We start from the raw sequence: 22,745 nt of genomic DNA, 5'->3' as shown, positions 1-22,745 counted from the left end.
TGTACCTTGCTGTAACAGCTGAAAGATTCTTTAGCCGTGTCCATGAAAGTATTAATAAGCAAAATCAAGGTGATTCTTTAAATGTGTGGCTTTTTTCTAAAACCATTTACTAAGAAAGCCAGGGTCTATTTTGTCTGCAATACCATTATCACATCTATTCTACTTCACTTGCTTTGGTTGCAGTTGATGACTGTAGATAAAGAATAAACTGGAGATGCAAATAAATGCCTGAACAGAAATCTCTGGACATTCTGTACCCCTAGTAAAGAACTGGGATAAAGGAATAGTATGTGTAAAGCAGAATTGTCTCATCATATGACTTTCTCAAGAACTGCCAGCAGATATCGGAAATATCTCATCTGTTATAGATCTATAGCTTCAGCTCAAAAATAAAGATTTTTAAAAGTTAAACTGCTCTAATATCAGTGGCTCTCAACCTCTCCCATACAGCGACCCCTTGAGATCTGCTCACCATCCTCTTGGAGTTTGCAATCCCATGTTGACAATTGCTCTAGTGGTCTGCTTTGTTGCAGTTGCTAACTCCTTAAGAAGGAAAATACTCTCCCCCGATCCCCAGAGCAGCAGCAGAGATGCCACTGAACACTTCCTGCTTAGGGTACCAGTGACAGCATAAGCCCCAAGAGTTCCTTGTTGGAATTTTTTTTATATGATGCGATCTGCTAGAAGCCCATGATGGGGTTTGTAGCTAGTGGGCCTCCATTCCATAATGAAAGAGTACTTTCCTTCCAACAGCTACATCGTAGCTCATAGGAAAATACAAAGACTAGCTTCTTAAAAATCTCTAGCTTTCTAATGTACATTTTTATCTGTTTAAACTTAAACCAATAGCTGCCCGAATGCCTAGGTGAACCTAATGCTTTGTGTCTCGAAGCACATGGACAGACAGGAGAGATTCATTGTCTTGGTAATTTATTCCATAAAGCAGCTTTCACAAGCCAGAGTTAAAACAACTCTCATTTGGACTCTGCCCTAAGAAGAGAGAAACTTCTTAGTCTTTCTGTAAAGCCGCTTCTGCTCTTCCCATGAGTAAATGCATTGGAAGGGATGGTATGACGCATGGCTGCCACATACTGAGATATTCATTACCTGGACTATTTGTTAGGTCCTGCAAACAGGTCCATTGCAGAGTTGCCACAGAATAACTGCTGGATTATCTACCTTAACGTCATGATCACTTTGAGATTGATCCCCTCTAACACACAGTCTGAGGGACAACTAGATGTTCCCAAGATCTAATGTAAAGGATTGGGATTCTCCCCCCAAGAATTGGAGGTAGTGGAACTTCAGAGGAAGTATATCTGTGGTGACTCCCTGTTAGAGTGAATTTTGCTATACTTGCGGAAAAGTGTTCACTTTACCTTTTGTCCTCCGTATTTGCAACAGGCAAATAGAGGTTGTTTCCTCTAAGCCTGCTATTGCCTCAAATCCCAGAAGAATACCTGTTAAAAATCACTGCTTTCAAATGTCCCACTTTAATTTGTTTCCTTCCTCCCAACAGGTCTGTGCAGACTTTTGCAGACAAATCAAAACAAGATGCTCTTAAAAATGACCTGGTGGAGGCTTTGAAGAAAAAGCAGCAAAGTTAAAATACTCTTCATGCTAACAAGACATGCCATGCACTCATTAGATTCCTTTCTTAGAAAATTCATTTTCTCCCCAGACCCCCCTTTTTGGTTACATCACAATTTGCATCCACTACTATCCATATGCCGCCATCTCCCCATGAATAAAGCTGTACAAACTTTTTCAGTCTCTGAAGCTTACTTTGCACCACATTTTACTATCGAGACCTTAGAATATATTTCTGTAGAAATCATGCGTTTTTCCCCCTCTTCTCCCATTTATATGCATAAACACCATTCATTCTGTTTCTTTTCCTCCCCTCCCCCCCGCCTTTTGTTACATTGGTGTAAAAAATGTAAAACAAAATTTATTAAATACTGTGGTGTGTGAAAGAGGAAAAACTGGAAAAACGTATTCCACGTATGTGTGGGGACTGGGCATGGGGGACGGCTGGTGGGAGGGAGGGAAGAGAGGGTGTTCCTCAGTGTTGTACTATACTGACTAAACCAGACTTGCAAGGAAGCATTGATTTGGGGACCCACTGAAAGTTCTGCTCTTCTATAGCCTGTTCCAAGGCACCTTTCTGTCAATTTTTATGGAATGCAAAAGGGGTTTTTGTTTTGATTTTTGTTTTTTGTAAAGCTTAAATTGAATCTACATCTTATACTTGAGCCTCCATACTAAAAACAAAAAAACCCACAAAATAAAAATTATAAAATCCTGGGAAGCAATGTGCATCCAGTGTCCTTTTTATTTCTTCTTCCTTCCTGTCTCATTGCTTAGCGTTTATGCTCATGATGCACTCTTTTATGGGAGTAGGGAGCAGCTGCCCTGTCTATATACAGACGTTTGTAATTTAAACTACTATACAGTATGGCCACAGAAAGCAAGTGAGTTCTTCTTGTCTCACACCAAGATCAGCTGAAACTTACTTGGTTGAAGGGAGACTATTTGATTTACTTTGCTAGTCACAGAAGGGGTGCATCTCGCCAGCTTTATGTGGCTGTGTTTTTCATTAGCTTGCCATACTTTCAAGATGTTGGCATGAGGATGTTGGCACCCTGCTGCATTCTGGGATTGGAGCTTCAGGCATATAGCAAATGTGGAACAGATGTATTCTGAGAATAATTAGAATATCTGGCATCATTGCGTATGTTGAACATAGTTGAGGTAAAACCTGTTTGTTAAAGCACTCGGGGAGAAGAGAGGCTTAACCAACACTTGGCAATGTTAAATGTGGCCAATTCTAAGCAATGGCACTAGTGAAAAGCTGTTCGGCCACTTCATTTCCACCTAGACACCTTTTTAACTTACGTAAGTGAATTTAGTGCTTGTGGAAGGAGCAAGACATGTAGCTCTGTGGTCAGAAATCTACTTATTCACACCAAGAATGTCTTTTAAGTGGCAGTTGGAAGGCCTTTCTCTTGGAAGAACCATGTCCATAAGACCATCAGCTTCCATGTCCCTTCAGTCCATGGCCTGTCTCCTGAGAGAACCAGCAGGGGTGCATAGTGGACAGACAGCCTCACACTACACCACAAAACGACTGAGCCCACCATGTCTCATCTCTGGTTTTTGACAGTATTTACTTGCTACTGGGTTGAAGGAGGGACATGAAAGGCCAGGATGTAAGATGGCGGGTGGTTTGGTAGGAATAGGAAAGTGCATCTCACCCTCACGGTCAGGTCAGGCTTTGACTAACTGTCATTTGGGAAATCTAATCCAGGGGGCTGCTCATGGAAGAAAGTAAAAGGCTTTAATTTTTTGTAAAGAGTGACATTTGTCCCATGGTTCAGTCTTCCCCCAGCAAGCAGCACTCCTAGGAAGATGGGGGCGTGACTCCCCTTCATAACTCAACTCCTCATAGCTATCAACAGAAGCTGGGAGTGGATAAGAAGAGGTGGATCACTTTGATTGCCTGTTCTGTTCATTCCCTCTGAAGCATCTTGCATTGACCACTGTTGGAAGGCAGGATAGTGGGCTCGATGGACCCTTGGTCTGACCCAGTATGGCTGTTCTTATGTTAACACATTTACTTCGAGTAGCTTAAGTTAATGCTGTAAGGGAGTTGCCAATGTTTCCCTTTATTAAGTTGATTATGAACATCTTAGAAATTTGTTCAACTGGCTGCCAAGGAAGTGAGAGAAATGTTAGGAGACTTCATCTGACTCACCCCAGAACTGAGAACAATCTGGCCTGACCTGCATATACTTTCTCTATCCTCAGCTGGCAACAGCTTTCACTGGTGACCCATGATGCTGGGTAACACCTGCCAATCCCTTGCCGTATCATCTGTTCACCCTTGCTCTGGGCTAGATTAGCTAACCTATCTCCTTTACCTTCCTTTCTTCCTGCAGTGCCAGTATTATACTGGAGAGCACCTTTTACTTTAATACTGACCTCAGTCCAAATTTGCAGTTGCACTGTATGGTTTGAGGAAGAATGGTTTTGTGCTTGACCTTGGATTAGGACAGCTGGATTCAGTTGTCAGCTCTGCCATGGATTCCATGTGTGATCTTGGGCAAGTCACTTGATCTTTGCCTCTTGTTCCCCACCTGTAAAGCAAGGATACTTCTCTACCTCACCTGGGATGGTGTAAGGAGAAACTCATTTATGTGTGGGAGGTGCTCAGATACACCAGTAGTGGGAGAGATTTGAAGTCATTACAAGTAGCCAATAATCTGTCCAACTCTTTCCTTTGCTCATTAATTTACAGAGATGACCTATTATTGGGAAACTGTCTTCTCACAGTCTTTTTGGTTCAGAGGAATATCACAGAACTGAAGCATCTGGCTAGCCGTAGTCAGTCTTCAGTTTAAGCTTTAGCCCAACTATGGTGAAGTGGTAGAGGTTAGTCAAGCTTTCCCATCAGTCTGAGTTGCAAATGGGGCCTGACATGGGTTTTAGTAAGTCTATGGAGACACATTTTAAGCAGCTTTGAACATACTATCTGGTCTTGTGCTTACTTTTTGTTTATAGTGGGTGTTGATTAATTCCCATAAAATACAATGAGAGGGAGAAGGGAGCAAATGCCTGATGAGCTGTCAGCATCTGGCCTACAGAATTATCCTCTGGATGACCCTCTGTGAATGTGAAATGAAACTGTAGGCATAAATATTGATAGAGTAAAAAAAGTACTTCCAATTATGCTGTTCCAATGTGACCTATTTAACATTCAGACATCTGCATGTGATTAAAGCCCCATGCCTGAGTTTTTACCCATGGGACCTCTGGTGTCTCTAATTCAGGTCATGTGAAAGGACTGGAGCTAAGGAGTAAATGTACATCCTCCCTCCTTAAAAGTCTGCAACCTCAAGGGTAACATTTGAGTTTGTGGTGTTGCCATTTGGTTCTGTAATGTGGAACTTCTGAAGTTAGAGCAAAATTTGTAATAACTCCTGAAGTTTGAAAATAGTATGTCAACTTAGGCTGGGGAGCAGCATGTTCCTCCCTGCTGTTTCTAATTCTACCTGTTACCTGTTCTAAAGCTTCTTTCTCACAAGCTCCTCCTACCCATTTAACTACAGGTGAGACTAATATTATACGTTAGAGGGATTATACTGCTAGCAATACGAGCCTGGTCTACACCTAGACTTAAGTAACAGAACTATGCTAGTGAGGGATATAACTTTTAAAATCAGCCATTAGTGATACATCACCTACTGTGAATGTAGTTAGTGGTATAGCTTATTCCCCTACAGGAAAATAATCTGTAGCCTTATAAGCACTTTTTGTACTGCCATCAGTGTATCCACACTAGGGTGGTTGCACTGCTTTAACTATACCTGTGTAGTTAGTCTACAATAGTAGGATTTATGTAAGGCATTGTCTACATACAGTCAAATGAGAGATTCATGCTACCTATCCAGAAGCAGCATTGTCTGATGGGGAATGTGGTGGACTCGAGACCTAAGTTCCATTCCTAACTCTGTCTCTGACTTGTGTAACCATGAGGGAAGTCACTTCTCTGTTCCACTCCCACCTTTTGGCTAGGTAAGGCTCTTACATAGTATCTAAGACAATGGGATCCTAATCTCCATTTGTCCTTAGATACAATTTTCTAGTTCTCAAAGTACACCAGGAACAGCTCTGGCTTCCGAAGTACCATCAGCTAGGCCCAAGACAGGTGTCCCTCTAATACCTTGTCAACATAACTCTTCCCTGCTGCTGCCCAAGGTATCTCCCTCTTGCTGACTAATATAGTTAGCAAGTGATAGGGTCTAGCTCTGATAAGACTTTCAGCCTCTGACTGGAGAAAATGTGTGGCTCTAAATAAGAGGTTCTCATGCATCTTTAAAACATGGACCACACTTTAATCAAGTATACTACATCCCACCTCCCTGCCTATTTGCAAGTGCTTACCTGGAAAAGTAATTTAGCATCATGTAGCCGGACCAGAGGAATGGTGAGCCCCTCATCAACACCTGTAAGTGGCCAGAGCCCATAGTTCTAAAACCTCATTTAATGTAAAGCCAGATCCTGCAGTGATGAGCACTGCTATAGCTGTGTGTAAAGGGCCCTGATTTAGCAAAATATTTTTGAACATGCTTAAAGTTAAGTATATTGAAGCACTCTGCTGAATTGAGGCTTCAGTCCAGAAATCTGAGTCAAACTTTGCTAATCACCTTTTGAAACTGTTACTTTGTTTCCATTTTCCTGAAAGAAAAGATTTGCCAACAATAGATAGCTGTCTAGGTATGACAGCACAAGCAGCTCTAACCCAGAGCTGGTTTTTTTTATATATATATATATATATAATGTGTGTATGTCTATGCTTCAAATATTGCTATGGCAGGGAATTTAGTTATGAAGCATTGTTGCCTAACCTGGTTACAAATAGGGGCCCAGCTCCTTAACTGCAGTGAATTGGCATTGCTCCCTTGAATTTCAATATGCTGTTTTACACCTGCTAATCTGTTTTGTAGTTCCTGTTAGAACTAAAACATGGACTTCAATGGAAGAGTTTCTTAAACTGGCAGGATTTTTAGAGGAAGTGAGCATGGGAAAGTTCAGGAGCTATTCCTGACAGTCAATCTAAGTCCATCCTCTTGTAAAAGGCACAAAAGAAGACGGAATTATGAAACTCATGAATTAGTAATTATTAGGGTGAAAATCTTAATCTTTCTCCTCAGGAAAGTTAGTGGGAGAACTCCTGGAAAAATCAGTTTGGTAGAAGCCAGTACAGAATCAAGCAGTGGAGAGTGTAATTAACTAATCTCTCAAAAATATTCCCACTAGGGCAATTTCCTTAAATTGGGCCTTTGTAAGACATGTAATTTCTTTCTATCAGAGCCCTGGCCAAAGTTCAATAATCATGCCATACAATTAAGTTGTCCTCCTGGCCTCTTCCTTATTTTAAGATCAGCAGTGAAACAATGCAGAAGGGATTAGTATGTAGGTACAGGCTGTGTTCTTTCCCTAGATTAGAGAGAACTCTTTTGTGAGCTGCTCCACCTCATGTGAGGGGAAGGTTTGTAGCAGCTGTGGAATCCTGATTACCGAGAGCTACCTGGTGACTAGATGAGGGAGGTTGTGTGGGGTTATACAGCCCCCTCATGGCTGAACCAGTGCTCCTGATTATGCAGAGCAATGCCACCAACTACAAAGCTAGATGGGGGAAAGCTTCACATATCCTGCCCCTAAGCACCTGTTCATTTAAAAAAAAAAAGCTTTCCTCCCTTTAGTAGCAAAGGACTAATAATTTAGTGCTACTGTGAGCCAGGTATATTAATTCCTTGGTATACTTTATAATGAAAAGTACAGGACTGTGAACCAGGCTTCTAAGTCAAGGATGATGAAAACAACCTGAAGTCTTGTGTTCACCTGCTTGCCAGAGCCTGTGCTTGAGCTGTACTGCAAACAGAATTGCTACAGGCTGACTTCCTGCTCTAGGAACTGTACCTACTGTGCACCATCCAGCTGTTTAAAAAAAACCGTTCCCTTTCCCCCCCTCTTCCTACAAAAGTTATGAGTTGAAGATTAATCCCCTCACCACCTCTGGAAGGGAAGCTTTAAAGGCAGGTGCTCCCTTTCCTCTTCTTCCTTCAAAAAAAAAGATATATAGTGTACATATTGTGCACATCCCCTGGGCCAGCTGCATCTGGATAACAGTGTCGCTGGCTTCTTGAACGATGAATGCAAGCACATGCTTATTGTGTAGCACTAGTGAACAGCCTCTCTCCTTCTCTGCTTTACAACAGATACGGACAATATAAGCTGTGACCGGTCAGCCTCTTACCTCCTGCCACTGGGCCAGTACTGACTGCCCCTCAAGGCCAAGTGTGCATCAGCAGCCACCAACTGGCCCATTGTTGCACCCATGTGGGGTGCAGTGCCCTAGGCTTGTTTGAAGTAATAGGGATCTAAGGTACATCTACACTGCAGCTGGAGCGTACCTCCTAGTCTGGGTAAACAGATACATGCTAACCGTGGTCAAGCTAGCACACCAGAGAGAACATGGACATTGGGGCAAGGGCTAGCCCCCCAAGCTTGGACCCACAGTGCAGAGGAGGCAACTCATAGCACAATGTCCCCCCTGCTTTTTTTTTAAATTAAAACCTTGCTGAAGGGGCAGCGGTGCCACTCGAGCAAGGCTGGGAGACACTCCCACCTCTAATGCAAGTAGCCACAACAGCTCTGTTTGACTCGGTAGAAGACGCTTCTGCACTGTATTGTGATATGGAATTGGGGTTCAAGCTCTTCAGCTCACGAGCCCAGACCAGCTACTTTGACACAGATGTAGTGCCAGGTTGGGATGTTCTGCCTGGATTTTGCCCACTCCTGCCTGTAGTAAAGCTCTTATCTCTAAGCCATAGAAAAGTCCAGGATAAGTAAATACTTTTCACATTTTACAAATGTGTAAGCCTAAGACCCAAAGAAGGTAATTTGCAAGGTCATAGTAAGAGCTAGGAATAGAATACAAGAGGCCTAGCTCCCACCCTCTTGTGCTTGCCCTACCTCTGCCAGTCAGTACTGCCAGGTTAATAGTGGCTATAGATTCCCCCATTCACACACTGCTGTGCTGTACTGGTTCTGTCAGCTAGTTGACCTGTTTCTTCTGAAGGCTCTGTTGTAGAACACTTGTTTCTGCAGCCCGGGAAGGGCCCCGCTACTACTGAGCTGGTGTCAGACTCCACTGCAAAGTGAGTGCTTCATTTAGCTTTTATGGAATTACAACAGCTTTTTACCTCCCCTCTCCAAATCAGTTTTTCCATGGGAGAGGAGTGCTCTTTGCAATTCAGGAACTGTAAAACCCAGTGAAGGATTATTACAGCAGCACTGCCCGTGTCTGGCCTCATACCCAGAATAGTTGCAAGTTCTATCACTAACAATTCTACTTTCAAGGGATTGTGAAATGAAAAGGGGTGGTTAGTGTCTGGTTTAAACCAAAGTATGAGGTTAAGTCTCTCTCTGTCACCGAACACCCTAGAATGGGGGAAGACTAGCTTCCTCCCAGAGATCAAGTTTGAGAATCACCTCTGACTTAGTCATTACCTAGAGAGCTGCCACAGCCTCCTCAGCTACATGATGGCTCAGGGGGAATGTAGTCTAGGCCAGGAGCTTTCACAACATGTTTTTGGGTGGCCTCACAGTATGGTCACTAACTCTTGCTAGTGGCTGCGCTGACCATTTTTCCTAAAATAACTAACTTTAGGAAAAACAAAATGTACCGACTTGTCCATCATTATAATTTATTTATGCAATGGGTTTTCAGACTCAGTAATAAGTGTACAATTGTCTATTCTTTACTGGACCTAAACAAAATAGAAAGACATAAGGCACTTTGTTGGCTTTTTAAAAAAAGATTTTCTAGCCATAAGTCTGCTGCTGTGAAAAGTGATATTTGTTAATATCACTTTTCACAGCAGACTTATTCAGCCCCAGCAAGCCCTGGGACAAATTAAGCCCTGGATGGGGGGGGAGATGGGCAGGGAGGCAGCGGGGCCTGGGGTTGGAGCCTGGAATCAGAGCCTGCCACTGCATGGAGTCTGAAGCTTGCCCCCCTACGTCCCTGGGAAAGTGGGGAATTGACCAGCTGCCTGCCCCTCTAGTGTTTTTCCTTCAAAGGGGGCAGGACCCAACCCCTCCTGGCAGCCCTGGGAAACAAGCCACAGTTTTGCCCCCTTCTCCCCTACACCAATCACAGTGCAGGAGGCTGTGGCCACAAGAAAAGCCTCTGGTGGCCACACGTGAGAAATGCTGGTCTAGGCCCATCCTGCATCTGCTGTCTGGAGCAGTTATCTCCCAGCAACCTCAGCGGACAGCTAATACTTAAAACATGGGTAAGGTGGGGCTGTGAGTGTGGATATACTGCCCATCTTACATGGCAGACAGCTATGGTAGTCTCTGCCAGCATATCTGCTTTAGAAATTAAGGAAAAAGCTTACCTCTAGGGAAAGAATGGATGTGAAAAACTCTCAGCGAGGACCAAATGAAAGTTCACAAGGAGAAAGTGAATGGCCACGGGTAGGGGGTAGTCACCCCACAAGCCATTTTAAAGACTAATTGTACAAGTGGAAGAGAATGGAGACAAGCCAAAACTGAAGTGTCCTTTGGAATCAAAATAAAAACTAAGGGAGACATGTTAGACAAAGATTTATTTTTCTAGAAAGTTGGCTGCCAAAATATTTCAATAAAATTACACACACACGTATTAAAACTCCTCTCTCCAACCCCATCACTGGCCTCACTCCCTGCCTTAACTGCCAGAAGAAGAATGTGCAACATTATTCAGATAGGCAAAGGGAGCCACTGAGCCACTGTGCATAAACCCTTGAAGGTGAAGTTAAATGGCAGCCACTCTCAGCATCTGTGTTCATTTGCTTAAAACAGGAAGGTAGACAGCCTCATCTTTCCTCCATCCCCTAGAGATTTTTCATTCTTGCTAGTAATGTCTGATGCAGAGCTGGCTCAGGGCAGCCTTCTGGAAGGGAGGGAGGAAAGTGGAATCAAATTCAGCTAGTTTTTAAAAGTGACTATGATCCAGGTACAGAAATGTCACAATATTTAATCCCTTTTGAGTCATCACTACAAGCAGGTGATATCTACCAGGAAAGTCCTCTGACAGATGGCCAAGCACTTTCTGCAGGAAGCATCACACCGCACACTGGCTGACATCTTCTTCTGTTAACAGGAGTCACCCAAAAACAGGTCTAGGAACCAGATGGCAACTCGCTATGGCTTAGTTTGAAGCCAGAGTTCTCACCAGTATCCATTCTTGCTTGGGGACAGTTCCTTTGTCAGCTGTCAAGGGGTTCATCTTGCTTGCCAAGCAGGGCCTCTCTCTCAGAAGTGCGAGGTCTTCCCTTCCGATAGGCAAGGAATTGGAAGGAGATCTGAGGAGGTGTTAAGCCTTATTTCTGTTACATAAGGTCTAGATAGGAGAAATTAGGAAGCTCTGTCTAGGGAGGAAGCCTTTAGTTCTGGGGGGAACTAGAGGTTGGTTGGTTCTTTCTATGCCAAGAGGTGCATGGTTACCATTGTAAGATGGGGATAATCATGGTTATCTCCTTTGTAAAGCACTCTGAGATCTACAAATAAGGACTATTTCATTGTATTAGGGTAGTGACCAGAGGTCCCAAAGAGGATCAGGGACCCTTCATGCTAGGAACTATAATAAGCATGTATTGTTCCAACATTATTGTAAGAGATCACTGTAACACGGAGGGGAAAGACTTCAGCTGCAAAGCATGGGTTGGCTGTGTAATAGCATCAACAAAAATTTGCCTCTGAACAGCCCTGCCCACTCACCATCCCAGAAGAGACAAGCTTTTTAATGGTTATTTGTGCAGAGCATTAGAAATAACGAGCTGGCAACACCACAGAAACTTGGGGCAGGGAGCATTACCAGAAGAGGATACAATCACATCAAGAGACAGGACCCCCAGGCTGCCAATCAGCCAGGGGAGGTGATGAATGATGTAGTTGCCTTCGTCTTGCCCTCGGTCTGGGTTCTTCAGAAGCACACTTATTCCATACAGCGAGTTCCCCAGCATCACCAAAGCAAAAAGACAGTATGAGACACCTTTGGTAGATTTCCTCTTGAACTGGAAGAGGAAGCCATATTAGAAGGGGCTGGAGAATAAAAAGACTTCCTTGATAGCGGAAATACTCTAGATATACCAGGCATGGATTCCCAGGTGATATGCAAAGGGAGGAGGATCTAGATGATGACTAAGCTTATTGAGTGCTGGTATCCACTCTTTGAAGGACAAGCTTCTTAGACAGTGTTGGCATGCTTAGGGTCACTTGATCATGCTCTGCTGTGACCATAGTAGATACTCCAAGAAGAGCAGGGAAAATTAAAAATGGGAATTGTATCCTAGAGAATTGGCCAGCATCTGTATCCCTTGTTCATCTCGCTCTTTTCCCCCCCCCCACTCCCCAAAGATATCCACCATAACAGAATCCTAAATGATGGGGTGGGCTCAATAGCAATAGTCTTTCAGCTCCAGTTGTAAAATATTAAGCAAAATTAGCGTCCCACCTTTACAATGGGGAGAAACAGCTGCTGCATGGAAGTCAAGAGGTTAAATCAATCAGGACCCAGTGTGAAAATACAGAGAGATGGCCCTTGGGAAGGTTCTGGAAACACAGCTGGTTATTGGCCTGGAGCCCTCTGCCTCTTGCATCAGCAGCCCTTAGGGATAAAGGAAACTCCTCTACTCCCAGCTCTGGAATCTCAGCAGAAAGGGAACTCCTTTCACCTTCCCCAAGGAAAGATAACCCCAGCAGCGGGTTGGATCCCATCCCCACCTCCAGTGGGTCACTTACATTAGTGTAGATCTGGGGCACTCGGGAGAAGAGATATAACAAGGAGGCGATCGAGCCAACAGTGAAGCCAATGATTTCCTTCTTGGTGAAAGGCTGCAGGGCAAGACATAAAACACCAAACTGTTATGCATTGTACAAGGCACATGCAGAACTGTATCCTTGGATTTACAGGCATCTGGTGGCAGAGGTGAGGTCACATGACCGGGTTTAGCCGATCGCCATATTTGGGTTCGGGAAGGAATTTTCCTCCAGGGCCGATTGGCAGAGGCGCTGGAGGTTTTTCACCTTCCTCTGCAGCGTGGGGCACGGGTCACTTGCTGGAGGATTCTCTGCATCTTGAAATCTTTAAGCCACAAGTTGAGGACTTCAGTAGCTCAGGCATAGTTTAGGGGTTTGTTACAGGAGTGGGTGGGTGAGATTCTGTGGCCTGCGTTGCGCAGGTGGTCAGACTAGATGATCATAATTGTCCCTTCTGACCTTAAAGTCCATGACTGACCAAACCCAGGTATGCACTGTTGTCTTTCCACCTGGTCAATAGTTCTTTTGAGTTGCCTGGCTAGCTATTGGCTGAAACTGTCACATGACAAGATTGCCAGCTCTCCCTCTCTGTGGGACATTCCCATTTCAAACTGATTATTCATCTTTCCCACAAATCCTCAGCCTCCTCCCTGCCCCCATATATCAAGAGGGGCTCACCTCGCATCCAGCCACATCCACTGCGGCAGACAGAAGAGTCCTCCCTTTAAATGTCACCGTTTCAACTGTGGAGCCAGCTCTGCCCAGCAAGGATGTGGCTGACACCGTTCCCAAAAAAACGAAGGCAAAGGCTGCATTAATAGGAGCAGAGACTGGGAAGAGAAAGCAGAGGTGAGTTACAAAGTGCCACCAATGAGACGGAGTGAGTGGGTCCATGCACTACACGAAGCAACCTGGATTCCAGTTAAATCTGCATCCCATCACCTCCAGAAAAACCAGGGCCAGTGTCATCCTACAGAAGAGGGAGGCATCAGTTCCGCAGTGGCAGGTTCAGATTTCTCTTGAAGGCAGGCCTTCCATAACCAAGTTCCATTCCTCACATGGTGGTACTGGGGAAGGGCTATGCAATGCATGCGGCAGTCATTTAAACACATCACAGGTTAGCAGCACCTGCCTTCAGTGCAGATATTTGATTACTCAAAAGTTAAAGAGTAAAGGTCCCTCCTTTTGCCATTACAAGACCTCCTAGTGAAGAAAGGAAAAACTGTAGAATAAAAGGAAGTCTAAAAATCTACATTCAGTTTCATTGTGGGTAGGTCTGCACTGAAGCCGGAAGGCGTAGCTTCCGGCTTGACGAGAGAGACCCTCACACTAGCTTGATTGAGCCAGCATGCTAGAAACTAAAGTGCAGTCATGGCTGCAGAACAGGCTGGCCACCCCAACTATGATCCTGTCTGAAACCCTAGGCAAACAGTGCATAGCCCCTCCTGCACTTGGAGTGTGGAGTATGCCAATGTGGATACTCTGTCTAAGCAGGAAGTCACGCCTCCAGCTCCACTCTAGGCACACTCTGTTGCAAGCCTGTGGTCGTATAGTTAGTACCAAGTAACTTCAGAGAGATTAAAAAACCACATTTGCTATCTCATGATAAGGCCAATTCATCCACTATGAAAAAGGAAATCATTCTGAGCTTAACATTCTTAAAAGGAACACTGCCAAGGCTAAAAAAAATCCTTTAAGGTTTTTCTGTCTTAATAATACTCAACAGCACATACTTAAGGCCCCGATTCTGGTGTAATTCATTTTGTGCCGTAGCCTCTCTGATTTTTCTCCCTACATGCTTGTGCTATTTTTTTGTACTCATCTTTAGCAATTTGTCTATGTTTCCACTTTTTGTGGATTCCTTTTATATATTCAGGTTACTAAAAATGTCCCGATGGAGCCATATTGCTTCTCTTTTCCAGTGCCCCCTCCTATCTAAGGGGGGGGGGGAAATCTTCTTGAACTTTGAAGTGACATTTCTGTTACTGCCCTTTTCAACAGTTTCAGGCCCGGACTGCATACCTGGTAAGGAAAAGCATCTACCAAACCCTATATCTATTCTTAACTCTGCCACAGATTCCCTGTGACACCTCAGGCAAGCCATGTCATCTCTCCAACCTCCCTCTCACCGCCCCCCAATCTGTAAAATGGAGATAATAGCACTCACTCCCTTCCTCCTGCCCTTCATCCATTTGTCAATTTAGACTGTGAATTCTTTGGAGGCCAAGGTTATTTCTTGTTATGTGCATGTGCTTTCTCTCTAGGCATTACTGCAATAACAGCTAAGCTGCAAATCACCAGGCTGGTTTTAACCCCTCACCCTTTTAAAGATATTTCTTAGTTTGTTTCCTCCTCTTAGTGTTTCTTCTATGGCTTAATTAATTTTCATACCGTAGTAAATGACAACGCTAGAACATAGCTGGGAAAGAGGCACTATATAGGTCTAACTCTACTATAAACCAGTCCTATGGAGGAGTTCTACTTAGGCTCAAACACAGAATATTTATCAAAACACAGGGTAGCGTCTGGGGATTAGCAGAGGACCCAAAGCACAGCTGACTGCCATTAATACTGCAGGAAATGCTCTAGGTCAGTGGTTCTCAAGTCAGGGACAGGGGCCCCCTGCGGGGGCTGCCAGCACATTTCAGGGGGTCTGCCAAGCAGGGCCAGCATTTGACTCGCTGGGTCCCAGGGCAGAAAGCTGAAGCTCCGCTGCGTGGGGCTAAAGCCTGGGGCCCTGCCACCCATGACGGAAGCCGAAGCCAGAGCAACGTAGCTTTGCTGGGGCCCCTGTGGAATGGGGCCACGGGTAGTTGCCCAGCTTGGTACCCCTGGCTTTCATATGCAGAAAAACAGTTGAGACACAGGTGGGCCGTGGAGTTTTTATAGCATGTTGGGGGCAGCGGTGGGCGGTGCCTCAGAAAGAAAAGGGTTGAGAACCTCTGCCCTAGGCCAGGGGTTCTCAACCTATTTACCACTGTGGGTCGCATAGGCAGCTCTCTGTATGTTACGTGGGCTGCATCCACACACATTTTATGATATTATACATACACAACCTGTATGGCCCTGATGGTGTCACATGGGCCACAGCTGTGTGCTGATTGGGCTGAAGTGGCCTGCGGGCAGCAGCTTGAGAACCACTGCCCTAGGCCAGTATAGCTTTGGTTTACGCTTAGAGGCAGATTACAGAAGCTCCAGGATGCCAAGAGATCAGACTCTTTGCCAGGAGAAGCAGCAGCTCAGAAATAGCTGGAGCTCCTGCTCCGCAGCTATTTCCATGTTTATAGACTAAGTTGCAAGCCTTGAACCCAGTAAGTGATTTCACTTGCTAGTCTAGTTGCCAGTCATTTTTTACTAGTTTACAGCTAACTGGTATTTACAGTATTTCTCTCTCAATGCATTAGTGTTTAGGGGATTTTAAGCTGGCTCTAGCCTGGAGCCCTTTGGGAATTTTTTGGCTTCTTAATCTCACGAGAGAAATCAGATGCTCGCCCCTGTGTGAAAGAGGGCCCTCCTATTGCTAACAGTTCTAATAGTGTAAATTCATGGTACTGCTACCCTGAGGTGTCCTTTGGTCACCATATCCCTGCTGTGCTCTCCTGGCTGAACAGGAAAAATGTTTAAACCCAGCAGGCTGCTGCTTGAGCTCCTCCCAGAGCCATCAACATTAGTGCCACTGCAGGAGGAAGCAGCTTTCAAAGTTGCATTTGCAAAATGTAAGTGTTGCCGGATTGCATTAGTAACTATCAACTCACAGCCTCTGCTCTGGTTCTTGACTTTGTAGTAGAGGTAGAGAGACAACATGACCAAGTCTGCCAGCACGTAGTAAATGGCAGTGTAAACCTGCAGGAGGAAACACAGTCAGTCAGTCATATGGCAGAACTGCCTTCCTCAGCTCATCCACAGATGGACTCCCAGACTCTGCTCAGCCTAGCAGCTTTCCTCAGTCTGATTATAGAGGATCAGCTAATGGCAGCTACAAGGCCCAGCCAGGAAACTCTCCCTTGGTCCAGCCAGAGGCATTGCACACTGGCTCTTATGATCTCCACAGGCCACATCCAGAATGAGGGACACTACAATGTAGTAGTTATAATCCCCATCTCTTACACAGTGCTTGTCATCAGTAGAGCTCAAAGCATTTTATAAAGGAGGTCAGTATCACTATCCCTATCTGTAAAATGGGGATAATGTAGAACTCTGGGGCTCCACTTTCACCACCCTGATCTAGCAGGAGAAAAGATGCCCTGCCCTGGATTTTCACCAACTAGCCTTCCCTCCTGTAAGAAAATGAATCAGAGAGAGACAGACTATGCATGACATTGGAACATCTCTTGGTCTTACAGAGTGAAACCTCCTTCCCTCAGGCCACAACCATGACCTAGACAACCTCCAGAAACTCAGGGGCTTCTCTTTAGTTCAGTGCATCCTTCAGAAAATCCACAGGGCAAGAGACGTTTCTTGCCCATGTGCTCAAGAAATTAATTTGCAAGTAAGTCAGCTGATCTTAGCTGCCTGTAATGCTGGATAGAGCAAGACGCTGGCAGAGCCTAGACCCAGAGTCTCAGACCACACACCAGCCTCTATCCTGGGTCATATCTCCTCTGTCAATCAGAAGGTGATCTTTACTGATCAGACAGTGAGAAGGGTCTGAAGCAAAAGCCCTGAGCCAGACACGCCTGCATATTGGAGAGTTTTGGCTCCAGATCCCAACTGCATGGCTCAGGCCCATCTCTAGTTATTGTAACAATCTTGCCCTATAAAAAAAGAACAGCAAGCACAATCATGGTCATTCTTTTAATAAGTGTCCTAACTCCACTCACTCCCCCACCACACACGTGCACACGCGCAGCACTGGCTAGGGAGTCCCTGTCATACCAATGAGCTCGGTTTTCTCCTCCCTACCACCCACACAGAGAATCTGGACACTACTCCTTGCCAGCCAAAACGCAAATCACACAGAAAAGCCTAAATCATTACCTGTAGTGGCAACTGATTGGCCAGGAAAGAGCCTATTAGATTTAAGGAATCTCCTCCTAGCCATCCCAGCAGGAAGTATATGGAGAGAGCCTGGTCCATATTACCTGTTTTACAGGCCTGGTAATATTGTCTGTGGAGGTGGAGAGAGAGAGAGAAAGTCAGCTCTACACAATCAATTCACCAGTACCCCAGTGGAGCAGAGGCCAGAGGTTCCTCGAATGTTGGACCCCCTGATGATCTGGATGCTATGTTAGTTTTTAAACTCCACATTGGAGTACAAACCGGTACCAGGCTAAGGGCTTATCTACACAGGGAAATTTACCAGCAAAACTATTGCAGTCTAGCTTTACGGTACAGTTCTGCTGGTAAATTTCCTCATGTAGACAAGCCCGAAGGCACTGACTCACCTGTGGTTTTAGCAGGAAGATCTGCAAGGAGCGCTTTCAGTGGGTTCCCTCCCCTCACTGCCCCAGCCCACATACATCAAGAATGCACAACCTTGAAACCCCACATCATTGGCGTTACTAGTACGGCTATTTTTTCCCCTCTTGTGCCCTTAATCTGGACCTTGTTGAGGCTGTGGAAAGCTGGCTCTGCTGATCTACCAGCCAATGAGTGCTGCTCTAACCCCAGAGGGCACAACTATTAATGAGGGCTGACACGGGAAGGGAAGGAGGGTATGGAGATCAACTGGCTTAATCCAAAAGTTCACTCTCTCCACTCCACAAGTTAAACACCATCACCTTTGTGCTGTGGGAAATCCAGAGCAGAACCACTTCAGTCACATAGCCCATGACTGCTGCCTGCCACCCTGCTGTCTGGCAGACAGCAACGGCATGGCTGTCAGAACTCCGGATTATCAAGGGTGGTGCAAGTCACACCGGAGGAGGATTGGCAGGGTTGTGTGGGAAGATGCTTACACACCACCTGCCTGCACTGTGCATAATGTTATCCACCTCTCACTTTCACGAGGGAAATGTTAGGTCTGGTGGTTAGAACAATAGCCTGAGAGCTAGGACTCTGCTTCTCTTCTTCGTTTTGCAACCAGTTCGTTGTATGATCTTAAACAAGTCTTGGTGTCTCAGTTTACAAGCCAGGCATAACCAATGCTGCTTTGGGTCTGATCAAATTTCGAAGCCAGCATGTAGAGAAGGGACACAGGCTACACCTCTATGGCCACTCCCCCTTTCTGAGGCAGCATGGAGAACAGGTTTACCGTACTTTGCAGTAGGGGGAAGTACAAGGTGCCACAGCTTCCCATCATAGGCAACCTTCTCAAAAAGCAGGTTGCCCTGCATTTGCCTATTGTGAGATGAAGAACTATTGTTCACTGCCAGCAAAAAGCCTGCTCAGTCTGACTCACAGTATCTGGAGCTTCACCGCAGAGGCTAAGACTGCATCAGATGATGATCCCCATCCCCAATCTCCAGCAGTAGCCGCAGGTGATCTGCAATTCAAACCACCTGCTGGAACTCTCCTGGGCTGGCCCTGGGGATACACTGGTTCCTATTAAGCTGCCCCACAGCACATGGGGATTCTGATAGAAGCCTTTCCTAAGGAGGAGGAGCCCGTCAATCCACATCAGACTAGAGCATGGTTCCTGCTCACTCTTCTCTGGGTAACTTATCAGCTCAGTAAGTCTGGCTGACACAATCTGCTGATCCAGCCAAATCCGGGTAGGTTCAAGAGTTCGTTTCGCAATGGAAACTGGAAGTCACTCAAGGCAAACATCCCAGAGCGTGGCTGCAAGAGGGGTGGAAGGGAAAGAAACCCCAATGTGCAAAAGGCAGGTTTTCAGGCCCACCGTAGAAGACTGCCTGCCCCATCTCCCCCTTAAATCTATCCAGACAGAAATATTAAAGTCAGATAACAGGCACTACAGTGAAAGTTGCAGCAAGAACTTTCCCCTCCACTAGGCAGCCCCAGGTGTTAAGCAGCCCTGGTAGTTTTTTCGCCATGTGATTTCCAGTGCAGCATTGTTCACCCTTCAGCTGGGTTGATGGGCTGTTCACCTCTAACAAGAGATTCCTGCCCCTGTTCCCCAAACAGGCTCTCAATGGGCTGAACCCCCATTTATTGTAAAATGGGATCCACAAACCAATGCCCTGAGCTCTTCAGCGTCTAGTTTAGACAGCTCCTTGGTTTGTTTCGAAGCGGTATGGATGATTAGGATAGAGGCATCCTGGTTTCTGTCTCCCACCACCTCAAAACAGGTGGTCACCCTCTATTTGTGCTAAGCGTTTTAGAGATGGAAAATGCTAGATCACTTTACTGTAAATCAAGTTGTGTTGTGCGCGTATCCCTGCTTAGCACAGTATTTTATTCTGATTGAAGAGTTATTTATTTGAAGTAATATGCTAGGCACTTGCCAGACATGACCAAGAGCTAAGTTCCTGATAAGCTGCCAGCCGTGGGGCCACACAGCAGCCTATTTAGCGCCGCACAGGCACTTAGGCCCCTCCGCTGGCCCCAACTCAGTCCTGGACCTGCTGCGGCCGGGGGATGGGTGACCCAGCCCCGGCCAGGACCTGTCGCAGCTGCGGTGCCCCTTCCCCAACTCAGTCCTGGACCTGCTGCGGCCGGGGGATGGGTGACCCAGCCCCGGCCAGGACCTGTCGCAGCTGCGGTGCCCCTTCCCCAACCCAGTCCTGGACCTGCTGCGGCCGGGGGATGGGTGACCCAGCCCCGGCCAGGACCTGTCGCAGCTGCGGTGCCCCTTCCCCAACTCAGCCCCGGACCTGCTGCGGCCGGGGGATGGGTGACCCAGCCCCGGCCAGGACCTGTCGCAGCTGCGGTGCCCCTTCCCCAACTCAGTCCTGGACCTGCTGCGGCCGGGGGATGGGTGATCCAGCCCCGGCCAGGACCTGTCGCAGCTGCGGTGCCCCTTCCCCAACTCAGCCCTGGACCTGCTGCAGCCGGGGGAGGGCCCGAACCCAGCCCCGGCCCAGACCTGTCACAGCCAGGGGCGGGCCGCCTATCCCACAGCCCTAGCTCAAGAGGTACTGCTTTGGGGAGAGGCGCCTCTCCACCCCCAGCCCAGGTGCTGCTGCAGGGAGAGTGAGCTTGGGGGGGGGGGGAGTCCCGGAGCACCCTCTTGCACCCCAAACCCCTCATCCCTGGCTCCACCCCACCACCCCAGAGCCTGCACCCCCAGCCGGAACCCTCACCCCCTGCACCCCAACGCTCTGCCCCAGCCCTGATCCCCAGCCCCACCCCACAGCCTGCACCCCCAGCCAGAACCCTCCTGCCTACACTCCAACCCTCTGCCCCAGCCCTGAGCCCCTCATCCCTTGCCCCACCCCAGAGCCTGCACCCCCAGCTGGAGTTCTCACACCTCTGCACCCCAACCCTCTGCCCCAGCCCTGAGCCCCCCCTCACACTCCAAACCCCTCAGCCCCACCCCATGAATTTTGTTATGTGCACCAATATGAAGGTGATGTGTCATTCCACACATGTGTTTTTAAGGTCAGGCTTGACAAAGCCCTGGCTGGGATGATTTAGTTGGGGACTGGTCCTGCTTTGAGCAGGGGGTTGGACTAGATGACCTCCTGAGGTCCCTATCCAACTCTGTGATTTTGTGATTCTATGTGCAGAAAAAATTAGAGGGAACACTGACCAAGAGTGCTCCCTGCTCCGAATCTGCTCACTATCAGAGGAAAGACAGAGGCTGGGGAAAAGGAAATAAGCAATTTATATAGAGGTGAACTTGATTAACTATATGCAGTCTGACCAAAGCAGATCTTTAATAGGGATTTAGATGTTGGCATGGCAGAGCCTAGATCAGATCCCTTGCATGTCTTCCAATATCTTCGATGTCACTGTCCAAACAACTCACTTCTTTGCACCATGCTTTCTCTGTTGGTCTGGAGCAGACACCAATGCGCCTGGGAGGGTTATGCCCTGTTCACTCCTGGCTCAGTTCATGCTTTGAGAAGCATCTATCCCTTCCTGGATATGTTTCTGAGTCTCCACACTTCATTCCACTGGGTAATGGCAATGGAAAGACGGTGGGCTAATTTGCCCTACGCCATGTCCAACTGCTGCTGCCTCCCTAGGCAGCTTTTGTTCTGAATAAGATGTTAGTTAGGTGTCCTGCTCACAGAGGACTGATTGGCACCCACCCACTTGGTTAGGTTTTGCAGCCCAAGAACAGGCCTTGGGCAGGGAGAGTACAGCTTTAAAATGATTTGGGAGGTGAATGGATTCCCCTGAGGGCAGTTGTTAGCCAAGGATGCTGGCATCACCTCAAGATCTGACCTCCAAGTCCCCGAAAGAGTGACAGCTGATCTGAGATGGGGCCGCACCAGTGCTATAGGGGCCAGGAACAAACTGGTCTCTCTAAAGACAGGGGACCTACAATGGGAGAAGAGGGGATGAAGTCTACATGCTAGGACAGAGTGATCAGATACCATTGTGCCAGCTCTTCTCCAAGGTGCTGATGGCATTTCCTTCTCAAAAGCTGGAAAACAGGATGGCAGAGGAAGCTTAGGAGGTGAAAATGGATGGGGTGGGGGGTGGCGTTGATAGTCCCTAATGGATTAACTGGCAACAGTAGCATCTCGCCCATTATGGGATTTGGGTTTTATAAAACGGTTCATTGTCTGGGTGCCTAGTACACATGGGGAGATATTTGCCTGGATCTTCAAAGTGTAAGTGCAGGCTAGCTCTGCCCTACCTAGTATCTGCCACAGACTCTTCATAGAAAGTCTAGAACAGAGGCAAAAAACCCCACATGTGAAAGCAGTGAGAAGAGTTGCTCCTGCAGGTGGGCAGAGAACTCGCCACTGAAAAACAAGAACTAAACTATTGGGGGAGGCAGAGCCATCAATGCCTTCCTGGAGATCCTGCCTTACGAGGGCAGAATATGAGAGACTGCTTTCCATTAGTCACTAGCTATTATTTAGCTTAGTCAGTCACTACCCACCCTGGTCTAACTGGGCTAAGCAGGTAGCTGGAAGCTGATGGCCAGATAGACTGGGTTTAACCAGTCAGCAAGGTAGTGACACATGCCTTCCAGTTACAGCAAACACCCAGCCTTGACCCACTTCCAAATCTCCCCACTGACAGTTGTGCCTTTTATAGGGGTGTCTAGGACAGCAAGAGTGAAACAGACATGCTCATCAATTGTATGCAGATGGATTGCATTCCTAAACTCAAGAATGAGTCACTTCCTGGTTTAGGAACAGTCACAGCGGGTTAGCCCTAATATGGCAGTCCAGCCATACCCACATCTTCCCATTCCATGTGGGCTGCGGACAAAACTCATCTTCCAAGAGACTGTTGAGCTCAGCCTCTCCAGACTGCTTTCCTCAGAGGTTTTTCTGCACATGTGATCTGCACATCAGTCTGATGGGTGAGGGGGGGCAAAAAAGAGACAAACACTGCTGATCTGC

At 46.7% G+C, this 22,745-nt stretch overlaps 2 protein-coding genes across 8 annotated transcripts in view; one reads left to right on the top strand and one right to left on the bottom strand.

The window, feature by feature from the left end:
• Positions 1-1,766, top strand: part of CAPZB (capping actin protein of muscle Z-line subunit beta) — a 110,131-nt gene extending 108,365 nt beyond the window's left edge. For 2 of the 3 annotated variants that reach the window (XM_073316785.1, XM_073316782.1), the window contains one exon: positions 1,520-1,607. Coding sequence is in view for 1 of the 3 variants with exons in the window: in XM_073316784.1 (XP_073172885.1) it covers positions 1,520-1,607 (88 nt within the window). In the remaining 2 variants the exon portion in view is untranslated. Of the gene's footprint in view, positions 1-1,519 lie in introns of all 3 variants that reach the window. The other variant, XM_073316784.1, reaches the window with a different exon arrangement.
• Positions 1-22,745, bottom strand: part of SLC66A1 (solute carrier family 66 member 1) — a 44,827-nt gene that overhangs the window by 17,068 nt on the left and 5,014 nt on the right. For 3 of the 5 annotated variants that reach the window (XM_073316777.1, XM_073316778.1, XM_073316779.1), the window contains 6 exons: positions 17,353-17,482; positions 16,131-16,218; positions 13,054-13,205; positions 12,358-12,450; positions 11,445-11,630; positions 10,164-10,919 (listed from right to left, as the gene is read on the bottom strand). In XM_073316777.1, coding sequence (XP_073172878.1) covers positions 10,824-10,919; positions 11,445-11,630; positions 12,358-12,450; positions 13,054-13,205; positions 16,131-16,218; positions 17,353-17,482 — 745 coding nt within the window. In that variant the 3' untranslated portion in view covers positions 10,164-10,823. Of the gene's footprint in view, positions 1-10,163; positions 10,920-11,444; positions 11,631-12,357; positions 12,451-13,053; positions 13,206-16,130; positions 16,219-17,352; positions 17,483-22,745 lie in introns of those variants that run through there. The other 2 variants (XM_073316780.1, XM_073316781.1) reach the window with 2 other exon arrangements.

The sequence above is a fragment of the Lepidochelys kempii genome, chromosome 18 (genome assembly GCF_965140265.1).
Source record: "Lepidochelys kempii isolate rLepKem1 chromosome 18, rLepKem1.hap2, whole genome shotgun sequence".
NCBI classification, from domain to species: Eukaryota; Metazoa; Chordata; order Testudines; family Cheloniidae; genus Lepidochelys; species Lepidochelys kempii.
This window is presented reverse-complemented; position numbering and strand designations above follow the sequence as displayed.